Raw genomic sequence first — 21,845 nt, 5'->3', positions numbered from 1 at the left:
CTTTTTGGGGTTTGTTTTTGGTTTGGTAAACCCAATATGCACAGCCCTAGTAGAGAGTTTATTTAGCTCTTTTAGATCCCTACGTATTTCACAGTATGCTTTGTCAGGGGATCTAATACAAAATACAATCAGAAAATCATTAAAATGTATAACAGAATAGTAATTATACTATTGCTTAATTTAAAAAAAATAACATTATAAAATATATAAATGAATGGTCTGGGCATGTTATAAGGTAGCCTTACATAGTCTCTAATATGATATCCTAGTATGAAACAAAAAAAATCCTATATATTGAAAAAGAACTCAAAAAGTTATTATTTTACATGGTCCATAACAGAATGGTAGGAAAACAGACTTTGTGGCATACCTTCTATAGAGATTTCTCAGCTCCCACCTTGAACAACTGAATGAGCAAGGTAGAGCGGGCTGTATTTTATAACCAGGTATGATGCAATGCATTCATTCACCCTTTAACCCCCCAAGGACTGATAAACCTGAAAAAGCTTCGTCACCATCACCAGAGATGCATAAGAGGTCCAGGCTCTCAATCAGCCCATGAGGTGCCAAGTATCTCAATCTGAGTATCCATTTACTTTCCCTTCTCATTAATTGCTCATTCCATTGTTCAAGGTGGGAGCTGAGAAATCGCCACCGAAGGTATGCCACAATGTCTGTTTGGAGATCAGTTGTAACTGTGGGAGATCTCCAGGCCCCACCTGGAGCTAGCATGCTTAGACTAGCAACTGCCTCAAGAAATGGAAAGTTTCGGCATGACAACCAAGCCAACTGAATGCAGCTGCATACTGCAAAAAAAGTTCACGTTTCTCAGCCTTCCTCAGAGGTGTAAATGGAAACAAAATTATGTATTGTATGAGATGGCGTCTATCTCCCATAAGAATTAACCAGGCAAAAGAAAATACGTTCTCGTTTACATTGTCTTGATCCTGGTTCACACGAAAGGCCTTGTTTGCTGAGGCACATTCTAAGATTTCCTTTGCTATAACAGTAAGATTTTTTTTTTATTTGAAAGGCTGAAAGATAACAACCCCATTCTCACCCTTTTCACCCATGATGCATTTGGATTTATCAGAATAGCTGTGGGGGAAAATGAGATGTTTTCAGTGGCATTTTTACTTGCTGAAGAGGTCAGCGCTGAAGAAAATCACACACTGCATTGTCGTGGACAGAGGAACAATTTCTCATTGTTGGTTTTCAAAGAAGCAGCTTCATGTAAGAACTAAAATCCATCTCAAACTGCCCCCCCACCCCGTTACCTTTTTAAAATAGCAAAGCCACTTCAGACTAAGGCTACAATTGTAGGCACACTTACTTGGGAGGAATAAGCCCCCCTGAACACAATAAATTCCTAGTAAACATGCATACGATTGGGCTGTAGGTCTGTCATATTCCTTTCCTTTATCCTTTCCTTTATCCCTTAGAAGCTCCTTGATCCATTGATCTTGAGCAGCGTAAATCTAATGTTTGAGGGATATAAGGACTGAAATAAATCTTGCCACTGACAATGTAGCCTTGGGATCCCTGTCACTTAATAAAAAAGGCATAATGTCAGAGATAGAGGCATTCGATTTATATGTTAAAAGGGGAGCGATATAATGTGGTTGAACTTCCTCATAAAAGCAGCATTCCAAGAGGGCAAGAGCTAATGAATCAACAGAGGCAGAAGAGCAAGGACAGGTCCTGTTTGGGTATGGTACATTCAAAATTCTGCCCTGCATAACCATAAAGGGGTAAGCATTCAGTCTAGCTAAACAGAAGGCTCTAGAAAGACGAGGAGTTGTCAGATAGTAAGTATAAGCGGGCATCTGTCATATTCCAAAATGGGGTATAATGCCATAGAGTCCACCTTCCAAAGCGGCCATTTTCTACAGCCACCACCTGGTGGTGCCAAATTTAATATTCTCCTATTCCTTTCCCTACAAAACCTATTACCAAAAAAAAAAAAAAAAAACCTTTTGCATAATCAGTGTATGGACCAAACATTAGTTATGAACATGCATTAATACATGTCTACTTTACAGCTGCTCAAATACCGGCTCATTTAACTCACGTCCTGTTTGCCATCTGCAAACAGGGATCCAGACTTCTGATGGACTGTTCATCAGTTTATGGACCCACTCATGGTTGCTTGGCAGGTTGTTTCACCATAGTCCTACATAACAGTGCAGTGAGTGCAGCGCAATCAGTTTTTTTGCAGATGTGTGTTCTCACTAGGGTTGCCAGGTCCCTCTTCGCCATTGGCGGGAGGTTTTTTGGGGGGAGCCTGAGGAGGGTGGGGTTTGGGGAGGGGAGGGACTTCAATGCCATACAGTCCAACTGCCAAAGCCGCCATTTTCTCCAGGTGAACTGATTTCTATCAGCTGGAGATCAGTTGTAATAGCAGGAGATCTCCTGCTACTACCTGGAGGTTGGCAACCCTAGTTCTCACACACCAGTTTCCCTTCTTGTTGCACCACTGTTTCACTGGACAGGCAATGTTTTAAAGACAGTGAAAATCAGTCACAAATCATATATATATATATATATATATATATATATATATATATATATATATATATATATATATATATATATATATATGCCAAACTGAACAGATCAAGCGATTGGCTCATGTCTGATCATCTCAGCTGAACAAGGTAAGTTCAACTGTTGAACACATTTGATGCAAAATGCATGGCATCCCTAGTATACATGTATATTTATCAGAAAGAGAGACAGAGGAGAAAGGAAGAACAATTAAAAATGCTTTGTCAGTAACATCAGGCTAAATTTTGGAGTTACAATTCTTGTTTTCATTTTCAGTACCTAACCCATTTAGTAAATTGACGTGCCTCTTTGGAATACATACATAATACGAACTCACACTTTCTCATCCAGACAACTATTTGTAGACTTTCACCCTCCAAATTTCAGCAACAGAGCATGGACTTTATTTTTAACTTTCTAGGACAAATCACCATGGAAACATAATGAAATATGAGAGCAATCGGTCTGATTGATGATGTTACAGTGGGGAAAGATTGACATGAAAAGCAGAGATAAATTTTGTGGTATTTTGAAGCAAGGCTTCACTTATACAGTAGATGAATCATCAGGCCTGACTTTGCAGGCTTTACGTTCATACCGTAAGACCACTTAACCCAATGCAAAATGAAACATGGCTCAGATGAGATATTACCCTCCTTGGTTCATTAACCAAGCCAATAAGAAGGATAGCTCTCCTCTTGGTTAAATGGGAAAGATGACCAGCAATAATGAAGGGCCATAAATACACATGACACTTGGGCATATGGTGGGAGGGGAGATTTATTTATTAAATTAACAATGAATTTTGATTTACTGCTCACCTTATTCCAAGAGCTTGGGAAAAGGAGTGGTAAATGTACACAAGTAACTGAGATTCCCCAAAACCCAGACTTTCAGGCTATGTTGTACATTTATATGGTGTTAACTTCAGTTTTATGGGATTTGAAATATTTTAGCAGAAGAATGACAGAGATTTGTTTTACGTCAATATTAAGCCAAATAACAGTGCAATCCTATGTAGCACTACTTCAGTCTCATTGACTTCAAAAGTCTTAGACTGCAGTAACTCTTCACAGGATTGCAATGGAAGTCCAGTCCTATTAACTGCAACTTCCTAGTCATATTTTGTAGGTGCTTCCCTTTCCAAACAAACTAACTTTTCTTCTGCAGTTTTACAAGATCATGTTGTATCTTCTCTGCTTCATATACTTCAGTCCTGTTTTATAGTACACTTATATCAAGTCTAGCATGGTAATGAATTGGTCTTCTTGAATTATCCACTACTAATCTTGATGTTGGTATTCACTAAACACTCACTGATTTTTAAAATAGCCACTAAATAAGTTTAAATTTATTGTGTGACTCACTGATGTTTTTGATGCAAACAATGCAGTGCTTCGAAATGTCAGACCTTGTCCCACCGTAAAACCCTAAACACTGAAGTCTAAGTGCTGCTCTCTATATTGCATTAGTCATAGGTATGCTTTCATAAGTGACTCCCATAATCACAACATAGGAAGGATTCTACAGTAAATCAGGAATGGTGCTGCTAAGAATGTAGATATTGACCTCCATGATATCCGTGTTGACCTCATGGTATAAATCTGCTCCCCTTGGCACTGCAGCAGCTTTTCTGTGTAAAAAAAAAAAGTTAAAGCTGGATAAGTCTTTAAACTTAAGCCACCTGGACAACCTCCAGCCAAATCATCTCTACCAAGGCTACACAAAAATAAATTCTCCTCTTTCCTTTCCATCTGCCACCCTACCAGCATCTTCCATCCTCTACTTCTTCATTCTAACCCCAGCCCTAAAGAGAAGCAGAAAATTCCCTTGTGATCTGTTGTACTCTCATACGGATATCCGGGTACAAAATACAAGCTCACCATGTTAGTTATAAACTGTGTGTTTCAGATGTGTCTCTTCCTTTTAAAATAAGCAGGAACAACAAATGGGAAAACAGAGTTAAAAGTTTATGATGAGGTTGACATCCACAGAACAATTTAATAATCTGGAGGGACGGTAACCTTCTGTTATCTGTTATTCCTTTTTTCTCAAGATAATAATTTTCCCGCCACCACTTCTGAAATACCTGTCTTCACATTGCAAGTTTGTTATTTCACAAACTAGTGATTGTGCTACTGACTTCCATCAGTTTGACAGTATCCTGATAGTTTCAACTGTGTTATAAGATTATCATCTTCCTCTCTCCAAGTTTGATGCATTTTTGGCAATCTAGTACAAATCTCTCATTGTTTTCGTCTTGCACATTAAGGCAAAGTCACTAGGCAAAGCCTAGGAATGCCTTTTATCTTAGAACACACACCTGGCACTTCCAGCTGACAATTTTCTGCCAGGGTTGACCGGATGAGAATTTAACTTAACATGATACCTGAAACGAACTCCTGTTATGCAGAATCTTTTCCTTGTTTAAAGGAAACGATCCTATGACTGTCTCATTATGTACACACTGGTGCCCTCTCATGGCCATTAATACTTGTGCTCACTTATTGAAATTAGCAATGTTAAGGCCAAATTCACCCTTACCTGGATGGACAAAGCTGGTCAAATCTTGGAAGCTAAGCAGGATTGGCCCTGGTTAGTACTTGGATGGGAGACCACCAAGGAAGTCCAAGGTCGTGATGCAGTCTGCAGCGGGAGGCAATGGCAAACCACCTCTGTTTATCTCTTTCCTTGAAAACCCTATGGGATCGCCGTAAGTCAGCTGCAATATGACCACACTTTACATGCAAAGCCTAATTCACACATTTACCATCATATGTCAACCTTCTGAAGCTGGATCCCATCAATCCATTTTGCTAACGGTGATGGTTTTCTCCACCACAAGCAAGTTTTCCACTGATGCAGGAAGCTCTTCCACCAGCAGCATGTTGTCTTCGAGAGCCAGCGTGGAGTCATGGTTTGAGTGTCAGTGACAATCTGGGAGACCAAGGTCCAAACTCCCACTCTGCCATGGTAGCTTGTTGGCTGACCTTCGATCAGCCTAGTCTCTTGGTCTAATGTACCTCACAAGGGTTGTTGTGAAGATAAAATGGAGGGGGGGAAATAAAGTTGTAAGCTTCTTTGGGTTCCCACTGGGGAGGAAATCAGAGTGTAAATACATTTTTTTTAAAGTCCTGCGGCAATGAAAGCCTTTTTGCACTGGAGGAAACCACTCCTATAAGTAGAACAGATCTGAGAGATCCAATCCCCTGTGCGTTACAATGCATATATGATTGTGGTCTAATTCTGATCATTTTTACTTTAACAAGTAAATTTTTACTTCATTTTTACTTCCCTTTCTTGAGCGCTGTTAAAATGGGCACAAGATAATATTACTGTTGGGTTGAACTATTTCCGTGATCTATGGGAGGCTAATGGGCAGCAAAACTGGACCCTCTGTGACTTAATGTTGCTAAAAGACTTATATTACAGCACTGGAGAGATAAATGCCTACCTTCGGTAATCCAAAGGACTGAGGACCTTACAACCTTATCAACATTTGAATGTAGGGTTGCCAACTTCCAGGTATTAGCTGGAGTTCTGCTATTACAACTGATCTCCAGCCGATAGAGATCAGTTCACCTGGAGAAAATGGCCGCTTTGGCAATTGGACTCTATGTCATTGAAGTCCTTCCCCAAACCCCACCCTCCTCAGGCTCCACCCCAAAAACCTCCCAGCGGTGGCGAAGAGGGACCTGGCAACCCTATTTGAACATATGGCACATAGACGACAATTGTATATGGAATATTTTAGATATTTAGAAAATGTTTATAGAAGCATCTATATAGGCTTGCCAACCTCGTTGTTTTATTTTTATTTTTTTATTTCATTTTGATGTTTGTAATTATTAAAAATGTAACAAAACATTAAAGTACAGATGGGCTGAAGGTGGGTAGACGTGGAGCTGAAATTGATTAATGGTGGTTAGCTAAAGAGGTACTCCTTTCTGCTAGTTAGCATTCTAATAACCAGGAAATGTGCAAACAGGAAATTCTAACATCCAGGAAATGTGTAGCCCTGTTCACGTGTTACAATGAACACATCCAGCATGTACGTTTGTAGATCTTTTGGAATTAAGAGCCAACATCTCTTCATTTTGCAACTGAAATCAGGGACCAGTACCTGGATAAATTTGTATCACACATTCAGCTGTACCTGTGTTGAATGAAACATCAGAATTACTCAATGTGCATATTTTTTTTAAATCAAGTATACATTCTACACAGATACATTCTACACGGATGGTATGTGTGTTCACTGTAAATTGTGAATGGGGCTCATGTTTGGTGGTTTCAAAGATCTGAGGAGTCAGTCAGGATTCAGGCTGATATGCTCACATTAGGATGTTCAGCTGTTTCTCAATCACCATCACAAAGGACAGCATTATGCCAGTGTTGCCACAAAGATCCTCTGGCACAAATGCGCCTGAGTACCAAACTGGAACTGTCAACCCACAGCGACAGACTGACATCTCCACTGTTGGTAAGGATGTATTCCCTAAACGGAACTGATTAACATAAAAAATGGCTCAAGACCCGGCAATTCATACAGATTGCTTTGAGTCCTTTCCTCTGCTTGCCAAGCTTTAAAATGAAAGAGGAAGTGTGCATTCAAGACAGAAAATGAATAATATTGTTCAAAATAATAGCCAGAAATCCATAATACAAGTGGACCTCTGTGCCCTTTAATCATAGCTGACGTTATCAGGAACACGACTCCAATTCCAAGACCACAGCTCAAAACCAGTAAAGAATTATAGTACTCAGCACCGGTTCCAGCAGGTAAACTGCTAGAATTATGAAAGAATTTATAAAGTATTTTTTAAACAGAAACAATCCCTATAGCAATATATACTGCTCCCAGAAGCAGCCAGCTCACAATTAAGCATAAAATAACAATTAATAAAAGAAAAGAAGTATGTGCCTCTAGTAACCAACTCCAGAGTGGTAACTGCATTCGTCTACTGAGGCAATAACTGTCCTAGACTAGATCTGGCGAAGTGGGACTGAGTCCGAGAAAGCCTAGGACACATAATAAATTTGTTAGTATTTAAGGTGTGGTGAGACTCATTTTTGTTTATGTGCAATTTCATGGAAATCCATGTTTCTAATGAAAAAGGGAACCTTAATTAGATCTATATTTTCACAATAATTATGTATGCTAGATGTTTGTTATAATTTTTATGGCTAGAAGTGGCTATAATGTGTAGGATTTTTTATTGTTTATCAGACTAGTTGCTTAGTGCATTCTTTTGGGAAATACCTGCAATAAAATTATTATTTTTGTTCTTGACCGCTTAATAGCCTCTTTGGGGATGATGTTTCATATATATGAATAAAAACAAAAACAAAAAGTAATGTCAGTATGACAGCCTTACCTTAAACCCAATTCACACAACCATTTTTGAGCCAGAAAAGCCAATACAAAATGACAAAGTCCCTCCCCTCCCCAAACCCCACACTCCTCAGGCTCCACCCCAAAAACCTCCTGCTGGTGGTGAAGAGGGACCTGGCAATCTTACCACTGGGGTAAAATAAGTATGACCTTGCGGATCCTAGTGGGTTTCTTACTCCCAGGCACAGGGGAGCAAGGAGCCTTTCAGGATACCATACCCAGCCCTGGGAAAGGTAGCAATGACGTTAACTGTGCATAAAGACATAAAGGTTGCTTGCTGGTTGGATTTGCTTGTGTTGGCTGCTTCAGTCGACCATGAGGCCTATAATGTGACCCTCCCCAAAAAGCAACTCAAAATGGCTTAACTTGAAAATCTGTTTCCAGAATTTTACTGTATGTATATACAGTAAACTGGACCTGGATGGCCCAGGCTAGCCTGATCTCGTCAGATCTCAGAAGCTAAGCAGGATCAGCCCTGGTTAGTAGTTGGAGGGGAGACCACCAAGGAATACCAGGGTTGTGTGCAGAGGAAGGCACTGGCAAACCACCTCTGTTAGTCTCCTGCCATGAAAACCCCCCAAAAGGGGTCGCCATAAGTCAGCTGTGACTTGAAGGCACTTTACACACACACACATATATATATTAACACATCCGATAATGGGTCTTGAATGACATGGAGAACAACATAGAACCATTGCCCATTTCTCCTTTTTCTACTCTGAAATAACTGACTGTTCATCTAGAAAGTGACATGCAATCATTCGAGGAGGCCCCAAACATCACATTATGAAATATGCTCTTTTATCATTGGCATGTGGGATCTTTGAACCCCTTAATGAAGAGTCTATATCTGAATCAGCAATGGTTTCTCTTAGCTAGGTCTCTTTGCCTCTATTAGGATGCCTTGACTGAAACGCCATTCAGAATGCTATTTACCTTCAGCTTAATTTGATCCTCAGGAATTTACACACAGTTTAAAGTTTCGGAATAAATCCCTCAAGTAACTCCTCATTACTTTTATGATAAAAAACAAGCCAGTTCCCAAAAGACTCCATCGGCATAAATGTGCACAGTAGCTTTTAAGACTAGCCACATCCTGGTACTGTGGTCATTCATTTTTTAATGAAGAGTAAATGCCACAGCATATTTGCTGTACCAGGAATCAAAATGTTTTCAGTATGATGCCAGTTAAGGAATTTCTTTGAGGTCTATTAAGCCCTCTCTTAAATTACCCAGTTCTTTACATTTCAGTCAGTTCAAAACCATACTGGAAAATTCTGTGGAGCTCAATCCTAGTAAAAGAACGGACTGGGAGGATGGGGGTGGTGGTGGTGATACTGAACGCAGCATTGACAAAAATCAGTACTGATACCTAGGCACGTAAAGACTGAAATATTTAAGATGGAAATATCCCACCATTAAAATAGCATTTGGAAGTTTATATTTCATTTTATGAAATCTCTTCTTGCAACCCAGCGTTTGTTAAATGAAGTGCAGCACGCTCTGTTCCTTTCATACGAAAAGTCACTTCTTAGATGGAAATTAGCGGGATTGTATTTCTTTATGGCCATTAAAGATGTGGGGAGAAGCTTTTATTTGGTATTTGTTTTCCTAAGCATAGGAGATGTCAGAGTTACTTTGCTGACTTTATAGACCTATAGGAATGCAAACAACTGCTGAAACTGCTGCTGTGCCTGCTCTTAATTTTAGAAAGACTAATGGAAGTAATGATTAACATTGGTTTATAATAATCCAAACATTTAATCGTGTATGTATTAAATAATTTATATCCTGCACATGCCTTCAGTCAAGAGACTTTAGAAGAATCTACAGGAAAAACCTCATAAAAACATTCCAAAAAATTAATTAGAACATTACTTGAACCAGTGACCAGTATATAACTTTTTAAAATCAACTGTGCTAAAAGCAAACATTAAGACATTAAGTTTTTCTAATTCCAGATGTGTAGATTTTGATGCCGTTAGTATAGAGGTGGTGATGGAAGACCATGCTATATATTACATCTTCAGATATCTCACAGATGAGTTCCGGTACCGAAAACAAATTCTGGGAGTGACTGGCTGTGCAATCCTGTGCAGAGTTACTCCAGTCTAAGCGCATTGATTTCAGTGGGCTTAGACTGGAGAAACTCTGCAAGGAAATGCATTTGAAACCACCCATTAGAGAACCCTACAGCTTTCATATTACCACAAAGACAACAGTTTTCATTCGAGCCAATTCACAGTTAGCTGTGTGTCATCAAGGGATAGACACCTGAATTATAATACACCAAGCAGAGTCCTTGCATGTGTTGCATATGGTCTTGACAAATGTCCACGTGGATCCTGAACGTTTTCAGCATGCCCACTTCATTTCACTGAACAAAACAAATTTCACATGCATAATGGAATGCACCAGAGATGTTACCAAATTTCATGAACATACTGGTTCAAGTTTTAAAATCCCATCAAATAAAGCAATTAACGGGGGATACCAGCCATAAAAATGGGCAAAATGAACAAGCTTACAAAATAGCATACACAAAGTAATGAAAATGGTCATAGTCATATGACCTTAGAAGAACTATATCTGCATATACTTCCTCCTTTTAAATAATCAGAGATGACAATGTGGTTGGCTCTGGACACATATTTAGACTCTGCTGGATCAGGGGAGATTATTTTTTTTAAAAAAAACAAACTACCATCCGATGTCTAGAGGCTGTGGGTGTTTTTCTGCGCCCTATGAGTTTGCCCATCTCTCCTTTGTGTCCTTAATTTCCTGTCTGCTACACATTATATGATGAATGTGTTTTATTTACTTTATTTATATCTCATCTTTCTTCCCAATGGCGACTGAAAGCAGCTTACTTCATTCTCCTCTCCTCCACTTTATCCTCACAACACTGTAAAGCAGATTAGGCTGAGGCCTTGTGACTGGGCCAAGGACACCCAGAAAACTTCCATGGTACAAGTTACAGTAGAGATTCGAACCTGGGTCTCCCAAGATCCTAGTCCAACAAACTGCTACACCACAATTTATATCTTGCCTTCCTATTTTAAAGAATATCCAACGTGACTTACAATGATAAAAGAGAAACATATATAAAGAAAAACCTTTGTCACAGAAAAAGCATATCTACTTACTGTTCCTAACGGATGCTAAATCTGAGTTTCCTTAGTTCAAATGTGCAATTTTTTTTTTAAAAAAAGTTTATAATAACCAGCCCTACTTACCTCCTGCTCTGGAAAAGAATATAGGTCAAACTAGCACTACAATGAATGTGAGGGAAGCTTTTGACATTTTTCAGCTACAGCGTGCCTTATTTTCCAGCATGAAAGAGGTAGGAAACTATGCACGGAAATCCTTGGGTTAATCAGAGCATGAGGAAGCCTTCTCCGTTAAGCTACCAGCATTCTTACCATGATAGATAGACCCAATTCCTAAAGCCCCGCAGGCTAAGGATTCGGTGTATTCTGAGACGCTCAGACTATTTCTGATTATTGAAAATGCTTGTTCTCTAGCTGCCAGTGGCATGGCAGTTTGTAATGATCAGTAAGATGCCACCGTAAGATACGGCAGCGAAGCAATATAGGTCAGCATGGCAGAGCTGCAAGATTTGGTCCTCAGCATCTGTCCTGCAAAATCTTCTGGTATGCAGTTTGTCTCTGAAACCAAGTCTCCAGAGTGTTTTCATTTACTCTAAGTAATGAAATGTTTGCAGGAAGTGAAGGGGAAAAATGCAGTTCCACCTATGGTTAAAATCAAATTAAATTACATTAAGACTAGAGCTATTCTTCCAGTACATCTTCCAAAACAGTGAGTTTTTTACTAGATGGAGAGTGTGGCGGATACCTTGAGGTAATAAATATCCTCCAACAGTTAAGATTACAATCAGGTTGTTCTTAGGGATGATTTAAATGTGATGAGCCATTGAGGAAGTATTTTTAATTGCTTGTGTATTTGAAATATTTCTAGTCCATTTCCCATAGCACTCAAAGCAGATCTTCCAGGGTTACAACTCATTGCCAGATATCAGAGACGGAGAAAATGGCTGCTTTGGAGGGTGGGTTTATGGCATTATACCCCACTGAGGTCCCACCCTTCCCCAAACCCTATCCTCCCTAGGCTTAATTCCCAAATGTCTGGCAATTTCCCAACCCAGAGCTGGCAACCCTATATCTAGGGTTGCCAATGTCCAGGTAGTAGCAGCACAGAGTCTCATACAGTATTCAGTCTATCGTGTACAATAACAAAACTATAAAATATCAAAACAAAATTTAATGACAATGTTAGGCATTAACAGCATGCCATTTGTTGAGACTTACTAACATCATAAACTAACTCACAACACACAAACATACAAAACATTGAGTGCATGACAGTCTGAAACATAGGAATTGCAATTCTGCAACAATGCAACCAAAGGACTAGGGCGTAAGCCTCATAGTTAGGTTGCATGAACACCCAATTAAGGACCAAGAGGACCTCGTAGATGCCGTCCGGCACTAAGTTTCTGAGGGTGTAAAAGTCCAGGAGAGGCCCGGAGGCAAGTGAAATCCAAAGGAGGACGTGAGACTAGTTGTGACACGTTTCGACTGGCTTCATCAGCTCATTGTACAATTAACAATTAAAGACGAATTGTGTCATATGCAGCCGGTATATGACCGTCAAGCTGTAACAAAAAAAATTCATATAATCTTCAAAATATAAAACATAATATTCACATAACCACATGGGTTGCGTGGTAAATTCAGCATCTTACCCCAATTTGTACGTCCCATACACAAACTGTGTGTTCACGCACTCCTTCTCTCTTGTGGCGGTATCAGCTGCCCTGCTAATTTGGCTGAAATAGCTCTGTTAGCCAATAGGATGGTTACATGTTGCCTGAGAAATCTCAAGTTGAAGTTAAGCCATGGCTATTTAAAGAGATATAACTAATGTTGCATGGTAGTTAATTAGTCTACATAGAGAATCCCCTAGACAAAACAGGAAAGATCGAATTCACTGTTCAATCCATTGGTCATTAACGTTTGGAAAGCAAAAATGAAACGCATTTCCTGTTGCAATAGGATTTTTTTCTCATCTTGAATATGAAAGGGTCGAGGTTTGTATTGCCAAAGCACAAAGAATAATAAATCAGTGGCTGTTACCATACTAGGTATTCCCAGCGATGTATTAAGAGTTTGAAAATGTTATAAAAAAACATTGCTTTAAAAGGGTTTTTGGATGCCATGGCTAAAAAATGGTTGGAAGACGTTTTCACAGCTAAAGAGGCCAAACAAAGTGCGAACAGTATTTTTTATAAGTTTCAAACTCTTAATACATCGGTGGGAATACATAGAAAGTGCGAACAGTATTTTTTATAACATTTTCAAACTCTTAATACATCGCTGGGAATACCTAGTGCGGTAACAGCCAGTGTCAGAATGGCCATGGAAAATGTAATGTTGTACCATCGGGGCTTCCTGAGTTCTGGCCCGAATACGGGCACGATGTTCCCCGATCCTAAGTCTGATCTGTCTAGATGTGCAACCAATATACATTAATCTATTACAACTGATCTCCAGGCGATAGAGATCAGTTTACCTGGAGAAAATGGGTGCTTTGGAAGGTGGACTCTATGGCATTATACCACATTGAAGTCCCTCCCCCTTAACCCCAACCTCCTCAGGCTCCACCCCTAAAATCTCCAGGTGTTTCATAACCTGGAGCTGGCAACCCTACCTATATCACCTGTAACAAGATTGCAAATTGTAACTTTAGTTTGGATTATCACGCCATGGGAATGGCTGATATTATCACACAAAAGTAGAAAATTGCATTTGGGGCATGTCTTGATTGCACAGACTGGGCCTTAGTCTGTGATTAGTTTCAGAAGCATAAAGTGGAATAAGTTCTTTGGTTTTAGCTCCAAAAAATTTTATCTGGCACTATGCGCAAGTGTTTCTGTTTCAAGAGGCTCAGTGTCTATTGTGATGGTTGGAAGAGGAAGTAGGACTAGCCTTTGTGCCAAAAAAGACAAATTTATCCTGTTTCTTGGTGTTGTTTTCCTCCTTTCCCTCCAAAACCATGGAAGTACAACAGAACCCACAGACCTTAGCATATATATTCATATAGTATTTTGACTCAGTAATCACACTGAGAGCTAATTAAAAAAAAATTAAACACACCAACCCAAAATTTAACAGCTAATTTTTAAAAGAACAAGACCAGTCAGCAAAGAAAACTCTACAAGGGCCCTTTCATGAATAATCTACAAAGGCAGCAAATAATCAGACACCATTTTGAACTAAGTATTTATGAGCTAGCACATCCAGTCTGGTGACTAGACAACTAGCAGCGCAGTCCTAAGCAAAGTTACACCCTAAGTATTTTTCCAGAATGACCACTGGCAAGTAAAATTTCACGGAGAGGCATGTATCCAGTATTTTTCATAGGGGCAGAGAACAAGGTTGCATTCATCATCAAATTATCATTTATGATGAATACATATTACTGTACATTATTATTCAATTAATAAGTTCCTGTTCTGGAGACTGGGGCTGAATTGCAAAAAGGAAACTGGAGATGCATCAAATGAGCAATAAGCGCCATCTGCTGGCTGTACACATTTCTGCCTCTTTCCGGTTTTCTAGCATCACTTGTCCAAATCACAGTCTCCAAAACACGTTAGCAAACAAGAGTTTTTAATGGAATGGAGACAGCAGCTTGCAGCAAAATACAACGGACCCACTTCTGAAGCAATCACGGTCTTGTAGAACTTCTTGTGCTGATTCATACCTGCTTGAAATAATTTCTGATGAGGTATCTACACATTACCAGCTGGGCTAAACATTGTGGATCTTCAGTTGTGCTGTGTCCCCTGAGCTGCTGCTGATATAAATGCTGTCAAGGGCAAGATATATGCAAAAGACATCTGGTCAGACAGAAGAGTGATGTCTATTTACAAAGCATGATCACACTTTGCCAATTTATCGTTCATAGGGTTGCCAACCTCCAGGTACTAGCCGGAGATCTCTTGCTATTACTACTGATCTCCAGCTGATAGAGATCAGTTCACCTGGAGAAAAAGGCCACTTTGGCAATTGGTCTCTATGGTATTGAAGTCCCTCCTCTCCCCAAACCCCACCCTCCTCAGGCTCCACCCCAAAAACCTCCCGCCACTTACGAAGGGGGACCTAGCAACCCTAATTGTTCGAATTATTTACTGTATTCAACTCTTTGAGAAATATTTTAGTGGAACTTGGCTTTCAAACAATGCCCTTGGCCTCGCTTAACACTAGCGATACTACCAGCACTATCCTAAGCAGGTTTTAGGTCAGAACTCTGCTTAGGATGGCATTGTAAATTTACACCAGTGTATCTGCAGTCAGGAGGCGATGGGGGACATCACCCATAATGTATTGTGTTGTCTACTGCATGCAGTGTCCGGGGTGGGGTGGGGGAGGATTTGTTTTGGAACTTTACAATAATAAGCATATTGTAAAGTAAGGTCTGATGCTGAAAAGGTTTGCTAAACCTTTAGGGAGCAAGGAAATTCATTACTGATAAAGTGGCACTGATTGCAGTAGCGGCCCAGGAGACATAAACATAGTCAAACAATTGCTGTATCTTGCCAAGACAATTAGCTGATATAGAGTCGGTGATGAGACTGTGAGATAACCTGATCTGCTAAAATATACCTGCGTGTGTGTAAAGTGCCTTCAAGTCACAGAAAACTTATGGCGACCCCTTATGGGGTTTTCGAGGCAAGAGACTAACAGAGGTGGTTTGCCAATGCCTTCCTCTGCACAGCAACCCTGGTATTCCTTGGTGACTTCCCATCCAAATACTAACCAGGGCTGACCCTGCTTTTGAGATCTGACGAGATCAGGCTAGCCTGGGCCATCCAGGTCAGGGCAAAATATACCTAGTGCTGACTAAATAATGAAATGCCTTCATTGTAAGTAATGAAAACTTTTGCATTGTACAGTACACCAGATCCAGTAAATGGGGTTGCCAGGTCCTTCTTTGCCACCGGCGGGAGGTTTTGGAGGCAGACCCTGAGGAGGGCAGGGTTTGGGGAGGGGAGGGACTTCAATGCCATAGAGTCCAATTGCCAAAGCGGCCATTTTCTCCAGGTGAACTGATCTCTATCGGCTGGAGATCAGTTGTAATAGCAGGATGATGGAAGGGTCACTACTGGATGGAACTGCTCTGTATCCTGAAGAGGATGTCTATCAGAATGAAACCCCAGAAGCAAAGAAGAAACAAATCCTAGTCGGGATGGAGCTGGCAGAATCTACTCATTCCTAACTCCAAGCAGATGTGAGAAAAGTACACAAAACCTTGAAAACTCTAGCCTCCTTGTATTTTCAAAGCTGATGTTGAGGTGTGAACAGTTTTCAGAGTGCTATTTTCACAAGCATGTGTAATCGACTCATAATTCCTATTCCAGACGATGTACTTATAACAGAGGTTTCTGTATTTTGTGTGAATACAGCCAGTCTGTTACTAAAAAACAAACTAGAAACAAAGGAATTAAAAGGATGACTACATGGGGGGATTAAGAGTTGATGAGACTGTGACGTGATGCTGAGATCCTGTTGATTTTATTTTTGAAGACACATGGTTGTGAAATGTAGAGCTATCAAATTATAGCACAGAGATGAAAAAATGGGAAAGGAAGCTCACACTGAGTCCCAAATGATGTTCTTCCAAGATTCTGAATCTAGCTATAGTAGGGGAGAAACAATGGGTTGTACCCAGGATTGATTGGCAATTTCCACCAACTTCCTGTTCCTTCAACAAACCCCACGCATGTCATTCCTCAGGGTCTCCTATTCCTCCAGGAGCAGCATTTTGCGGAGATCAGTGTGCTTGCATCCCAAAGGCACAGATGAAACAATTCTGGCCACCTGGCAACACCCTCCTTCCCCAAGTTCCTGGAAAAAAGAAAGAGATTCGCCTCCACTAGTAACTTGCCCAGCTCATTGGTTACCTGCATACACTCAATAGCTTCCCTTCACCTCCCTCCCTGACTCGCTCTGTCTCCTACTCCTTTCCCTTATATAACTTGGTGGAAGTATGTATGCCTGGTGGAATAGGCTCTCAAGTGAGACTAGGGCCCTGCAAGATCTTAAGGAATTCCTCAGGGCCTGCAAGATGGAGCTATTCCACCAGGACTATGGTTGAGGGCCGCTATGGTTTACCATCAGTGCTGGCCTCCCTTTCGCATCCCCCCTTACCTTCAATCTACATTATATTTAATATTAATGGTAAATGAATATTACCATTATTTACCATTAGTAAATTTACCATTAATAAATATTTAATATTAACGGTTAGGGTTGCCAAACTCCAGGTAGTAGCTGGAGATCTCCTGCTATTACAACTGATCAATTCACTTGGAGAAAATGGCTGCTTTGGCAATTGGACTTTATGGCATTGAAATCCCTCCCCTCCCCAAACCCCGCCCTCCTCAGGCTCCGCCCCTAAAATCTCCTGCCAGTGGCGAAGAGAGACCTGGCAACCCTATTAATGGCACGGGGGTCCTGACTGCTCACAGGCCCTGCTGGAGTGCATATTTCTGCAATTGGCACCATCAGAATTACCTGAATTATTAGAATTTTAATTATGAATGATGATTTACGTATTATGATTGTTTTATGGCGCCTGTTTTTAATCAATATTTTAATGCCATTTTATTGCTCTTTCTTGTATTTTATTGTATTTCTGAGGCTGCTTGTGTTGTGAACTGCCCTGATCCGGCTTGCTGGGGAGGGCAGGATATAAGAGCAAAAAATAAAATTAAAATTAATCTCATATAATATGAATTCACTAGATTATCTGCTTTGCTGTACTTTCTCCCCCTGCCTGGTCAGCTTCAAGCTTCTAAAGCTGCTTCATCACTGCCGAGGAACCTGTCCCCCTTCTCTCCAAGACAAGGCTCACGAGTCTTGTTTTCACCTTTCAGTTTTCCCTTATAGGCAGGTAATTTATTAGAAAAAGATCTGGTGTTGTTTTACTAAAACATTTTTCTTTCCTATATACTTTCATTTTACTCTGCAAATCATGTAATTTGGTTTCTTTTCTGTTAATTAAATTAAATTTAAGCATTTAAGCTTATACCCTCTCATTCTTTCAAGTGCTGGCTTTAATCCGAACCTTGGTATATACACAGGGTTAAGATCCCAAATATATTTTAAAGTACCCCGAAATGTATGTGTTTGCTCTCTGCTAGCAAGGAGATGCCTTTGCACATAAAAGACATTTTGTGTATGCCGATTTGGGTAACAACGTTGCCAGAAAAGGGAGTGTATTGGAGGGAACGCATCCAGACAGGTACTTGTGCATTGACTGGGGGGGGGGAGGGAAAAGATAATTCTATACCCCCCCCCAGATTCAGAGGAGGCTCTTTCATCCCACCCATTTTCCTTCATTAAAGGAAATGCTGTGAAGCTGAACTGGAAAATTATAGAGAAGATAAGAGACAGAGAATTCTTGTTTGCAGCTTGCAGTCACAGAAGAGAACAGAGAGTTAAATGCCATAGGAAAGGGTGTCTGGGGAAGTTTATGGTCATTTATGCATGGGAGTTTTACCTGAGGTTCATTGCTCGCTGGACCCACACTTTCCTGTTGGAAAGCAGTCTCCAAGCTAAAATCCAGTCCTGCCCCTTTAAATGCTGCTTTGTAATTAATTGGCTTACTTATAGTGCTTATGTGAGTTAAATTCCCCCCCAACCCAACTGCCGCATTAAAAATTTTTTTAAGAACAACATAAAAAACAGAGCAATCTGAAAGGAGAGGGGGGGAGAAATCCAAGCCTGAGTTTTAAAAAGATTTTCTTCTGCTCAGAAAGAGCTCCGAGGAAGCAAAAGCACTCTCTCGTGGGACTCTGCCCTTGAATATGAGCTACTACTAATGCAATAGTGTGCCATGTAGGCTTAGGGTCAGCTATGCCATGTAGCAGCCTACTTTCAGGCAGTGCAAAGGTCCACAGGACAGTGTCATGTTTCAATCGGGCCGAACAACTAGCTTTTGAAACTCTGGGCAAAGCCTGTGAAAAAGGGCCTTTCTTTGCGTGCGGCAAGCTGCTATCATGGCAGACCAGGCCATCTCCTTCGCCAAGGACTTCCTAGCAGGCGGCGTGGCCGCGGCGATCAGCAAGACGGCAGTGGCGCCTATCGAGCGGGTCAAGCTGTTGCTCCAGGTACAACATGCAAGTAAACAGATTGCTGCTGAGAAACAGTACAAAGGAATTATTGATTGTGTAGTTCGCATTCCAAAAGAGCAAGGAGCATTATCCTTTTGGCGTGGAAACTTGGCCAATGTCATCAGATACTTCCCCACTCAGGCACTCAACTTTGCCTTCAAGGATAAGTATAAGCAAGTGTTCTTGGGTGGAGTAGACAAACACACACAATTCTGGAAGTATTTTGCTGGTAATTTGGCTTCTGGAGGTGCAGCTGGAGCTACATCTCTCTGCTTTGTCTACCCATTGGATTTTGCAAGAACCCGTCTGGCTGCTGATGTTGGAAAGGCTGGTGCTGACAGAGAATTCACCGGTTTGGGCAACTGTCTAGTGAAAATTTTCAGGTCTGATGGCCTACGTGGCTTATATCAAGGGTTCAATGTCTCTGTCCAGGGTATAATCATCTACAGAGCTGCCTACTTTGGAGTTTATGACACCGCAAAAGGTATGCTTCCAGATCCTCGAAACACACATATTGTGATAAGCTGGATGATTGCACAGACTGTAACTGTAGTAGCTGGTATGGTCTCCTATCCCTTTGACACAGTGCGCCGTCGTATGATGATGCAGTCTGGGCGTAAAGCAGCTGACATCATGTACTCTGGAACTATTGACTGTTGGAAGAAGATAGCAAGAGATGAAGGTGGAAAAGCTTTCTTCAAGGGCGCGTGGTCTAATGTCCTTCAAGGCACGGGTGGTGCTTTTCTTCTTGTGTTGTATGATGAATTCAAAAAATTAATCTAACTATCTGACTAGAATTGTGAGGTTAAATTGAACAGATCATGTAGCATAACTTACCATTATGGACCATTTGACTTTTAGAAATTCCTGGGCAGAGTCTACTTATTGGGGCCAGATCATGTTTCTAAGTAGTGCTTAGAAACTACTTTCAGTGAAATGATATACTTTGGAATACCATTATTAGGCATCAGAATAGGCAGTTCAGTTCACTGATTGTCTGTTGTCGAAGTTTATTATAGTGGAGGTTGTACTAGGTCCAAGGGAGCTGATCTGCGCTTGCCTGTAGATCAGCTTGAAGTTTCAAGACTTTACAGGACCATAAAATCATGTTTGGAGAAGCACTCATGTAACAAATCATGTTTTTCCCACTTGTACTTAAGCACCATGTACTGTTTGCACAGCTGAACATCTAGAATTTGTGTTCTTTTAAATTTGGGGCATTCTGTGAAACAATAAATGTACTTAACCCTGAAAAAAAGGGGGGGCTTCAGGTTACTTCCCAACATAGACCAAAACCAACCAAAAATCAGCACACTTGACTTCCAGGCATGCGACCAGTAAGCCAAATTGGTAGGCCATTTCAATGGGGCCGTATGTTCTGCGAAACCAGCGGTTCCCAAACTTTTTGAGTCACAGAGCACTTTTCAGGCTAGAAATTAGTCACGGAGCACTAATTTTCACCAAGCACCTATATACTAAACCAAATGACAGTAGCATTTTTCTTTCCAATCTCTTCACGGAGGACTAGGAGATGTTTCGCGGAGCACCAAGTGCTCCATGGAGCACAGTTTGGGAAACGCTGTGCTAAACCATCTCCTGGGTTTTGGTCAAAGTGATGTAAGAGGAGCAGTTTAAATCTGAACACTGAAAGGAGGGAGCAGCTTCACAAGAAGGGGGGAATGACATGACAATGTGAAATTGCTGGACCGGGGAGTAACTGTCACCCCCCTCGCTGAGTTCCACCTTACCTAAACCCCCTCAAGCTGGAGTTGGCAACTCTGTGCATTCCCCTTGCAGTATATTTTTCTTTCGCCAAGCAACTCAGGATGGAATTTGTGCTTGTCTCCTCATTATCCTCACAACGCTCCTGTGGGGAAGGGCAGACTCACTCGTCACCAACAAAGAACTCAAAATCTGAAGCCAGGCCTTCCCACAACCTATCACGTTCGTCAAAAGTGCCAGGTCCCTCTTCGCCACCAGCGGGAGGTTTTTGGGGCAGAGCCTGAGGAGGGCGGGATTTGGGGAGGGACTTCAATGCCATAGAGTCCAATTGCCAAAGCGGCCATTTTCTCCAGGGGAACTGATCTCTATCTCTATCGGCTGGAGATCAGTTTTAATAGCAGGAGATCTCCAGATAGTACCTGGAGGTTGATGCAAATAGACAGTAGTAGGCAAAAAATGAATCAAACAACAGACAATGAGTAGCAAACAACAAAACAGCCAAAGCTGTAATTGCAATACATAACAATAGAAATATTATATGACGAGGCTAAGCAACCGAGGTTACAAAGCTGAAACGTAACATGAGAGAGGAAAACGACCAGCTAAGAAAAGCTGTAGAAGTGCAAAAAGTTCATGTAAGACATAAAGTCACGTTCTAGTCATATGAATGTGTCTTCAGGCGACGGAGATGCAGATGGTAACGCGGCTCCGGATGTATTCCAGCGTTTTCGCCGCGTTACGGAGCCGTGTTACCATCTGCATCTCCGTCGCCTGAAGACCCATTCATATGACTAGAACGTGACTTTATGTCTTACGTGAACTTTTTTGCACTTCTACAGTTTTTCTTAGCTGGTCGTTTTCCTCTCTCATGTTGTGACATTTCAGCTTTGTAACCTCGGTTGCTTAGCCTCGTCGTATAATATTTCTATTGTTATGTATTGCAATTACAGCTTTGGCTGTTTTGTTGTTTGCTACTCATTG

The 21,845-nt window shown here is 40.9% G+C and overlaps 1 protein-coding gene across 1 annotated transcript; it reads left to right on the top strand.

Moving 5' to 3' along the window:
• The first annotated feature begins 19,028 nt into the window (after positions 1–19,028).
• On the top strand, positions 19,029–20,225 carry LOC130481668 (ADP/ATP translocase 3-like). The gene has a single exon (XM_056854422.1). It carries the CDS (start codon positions 19,029–19,031, stop codon positions 19,923–19,925), a length of 897 nt encoding a protein of 298 aa, XP_056710400.1. The 3' UTR covers positions 19,926–20,225.
• The last annotated feature ends 1,620 nt before the right edge of the window (positions 20,226–21,845 follow it).

The sequence above is a fragment of the Euleptes europaea genome, chromosome 8, assembly GCF_029931775.1.
Source record: "Euleptes europaea isolate rEulEur1 chromosome 8, rEulEur1.hap1, whole genome shotgun sequence".
Classification (NCBI taxonomy): domain Eukaryota; kingdom Metazoa; phylum Chordata; class Lepidosauria; order Squamata; family Sphaerodactylidae; genus Euleptes; species Euleptes europaea.
Note: the sequence above shows the minus strand (reverse complement) of the source record. Positions and strands in the feature narration are given on the sequence as shown.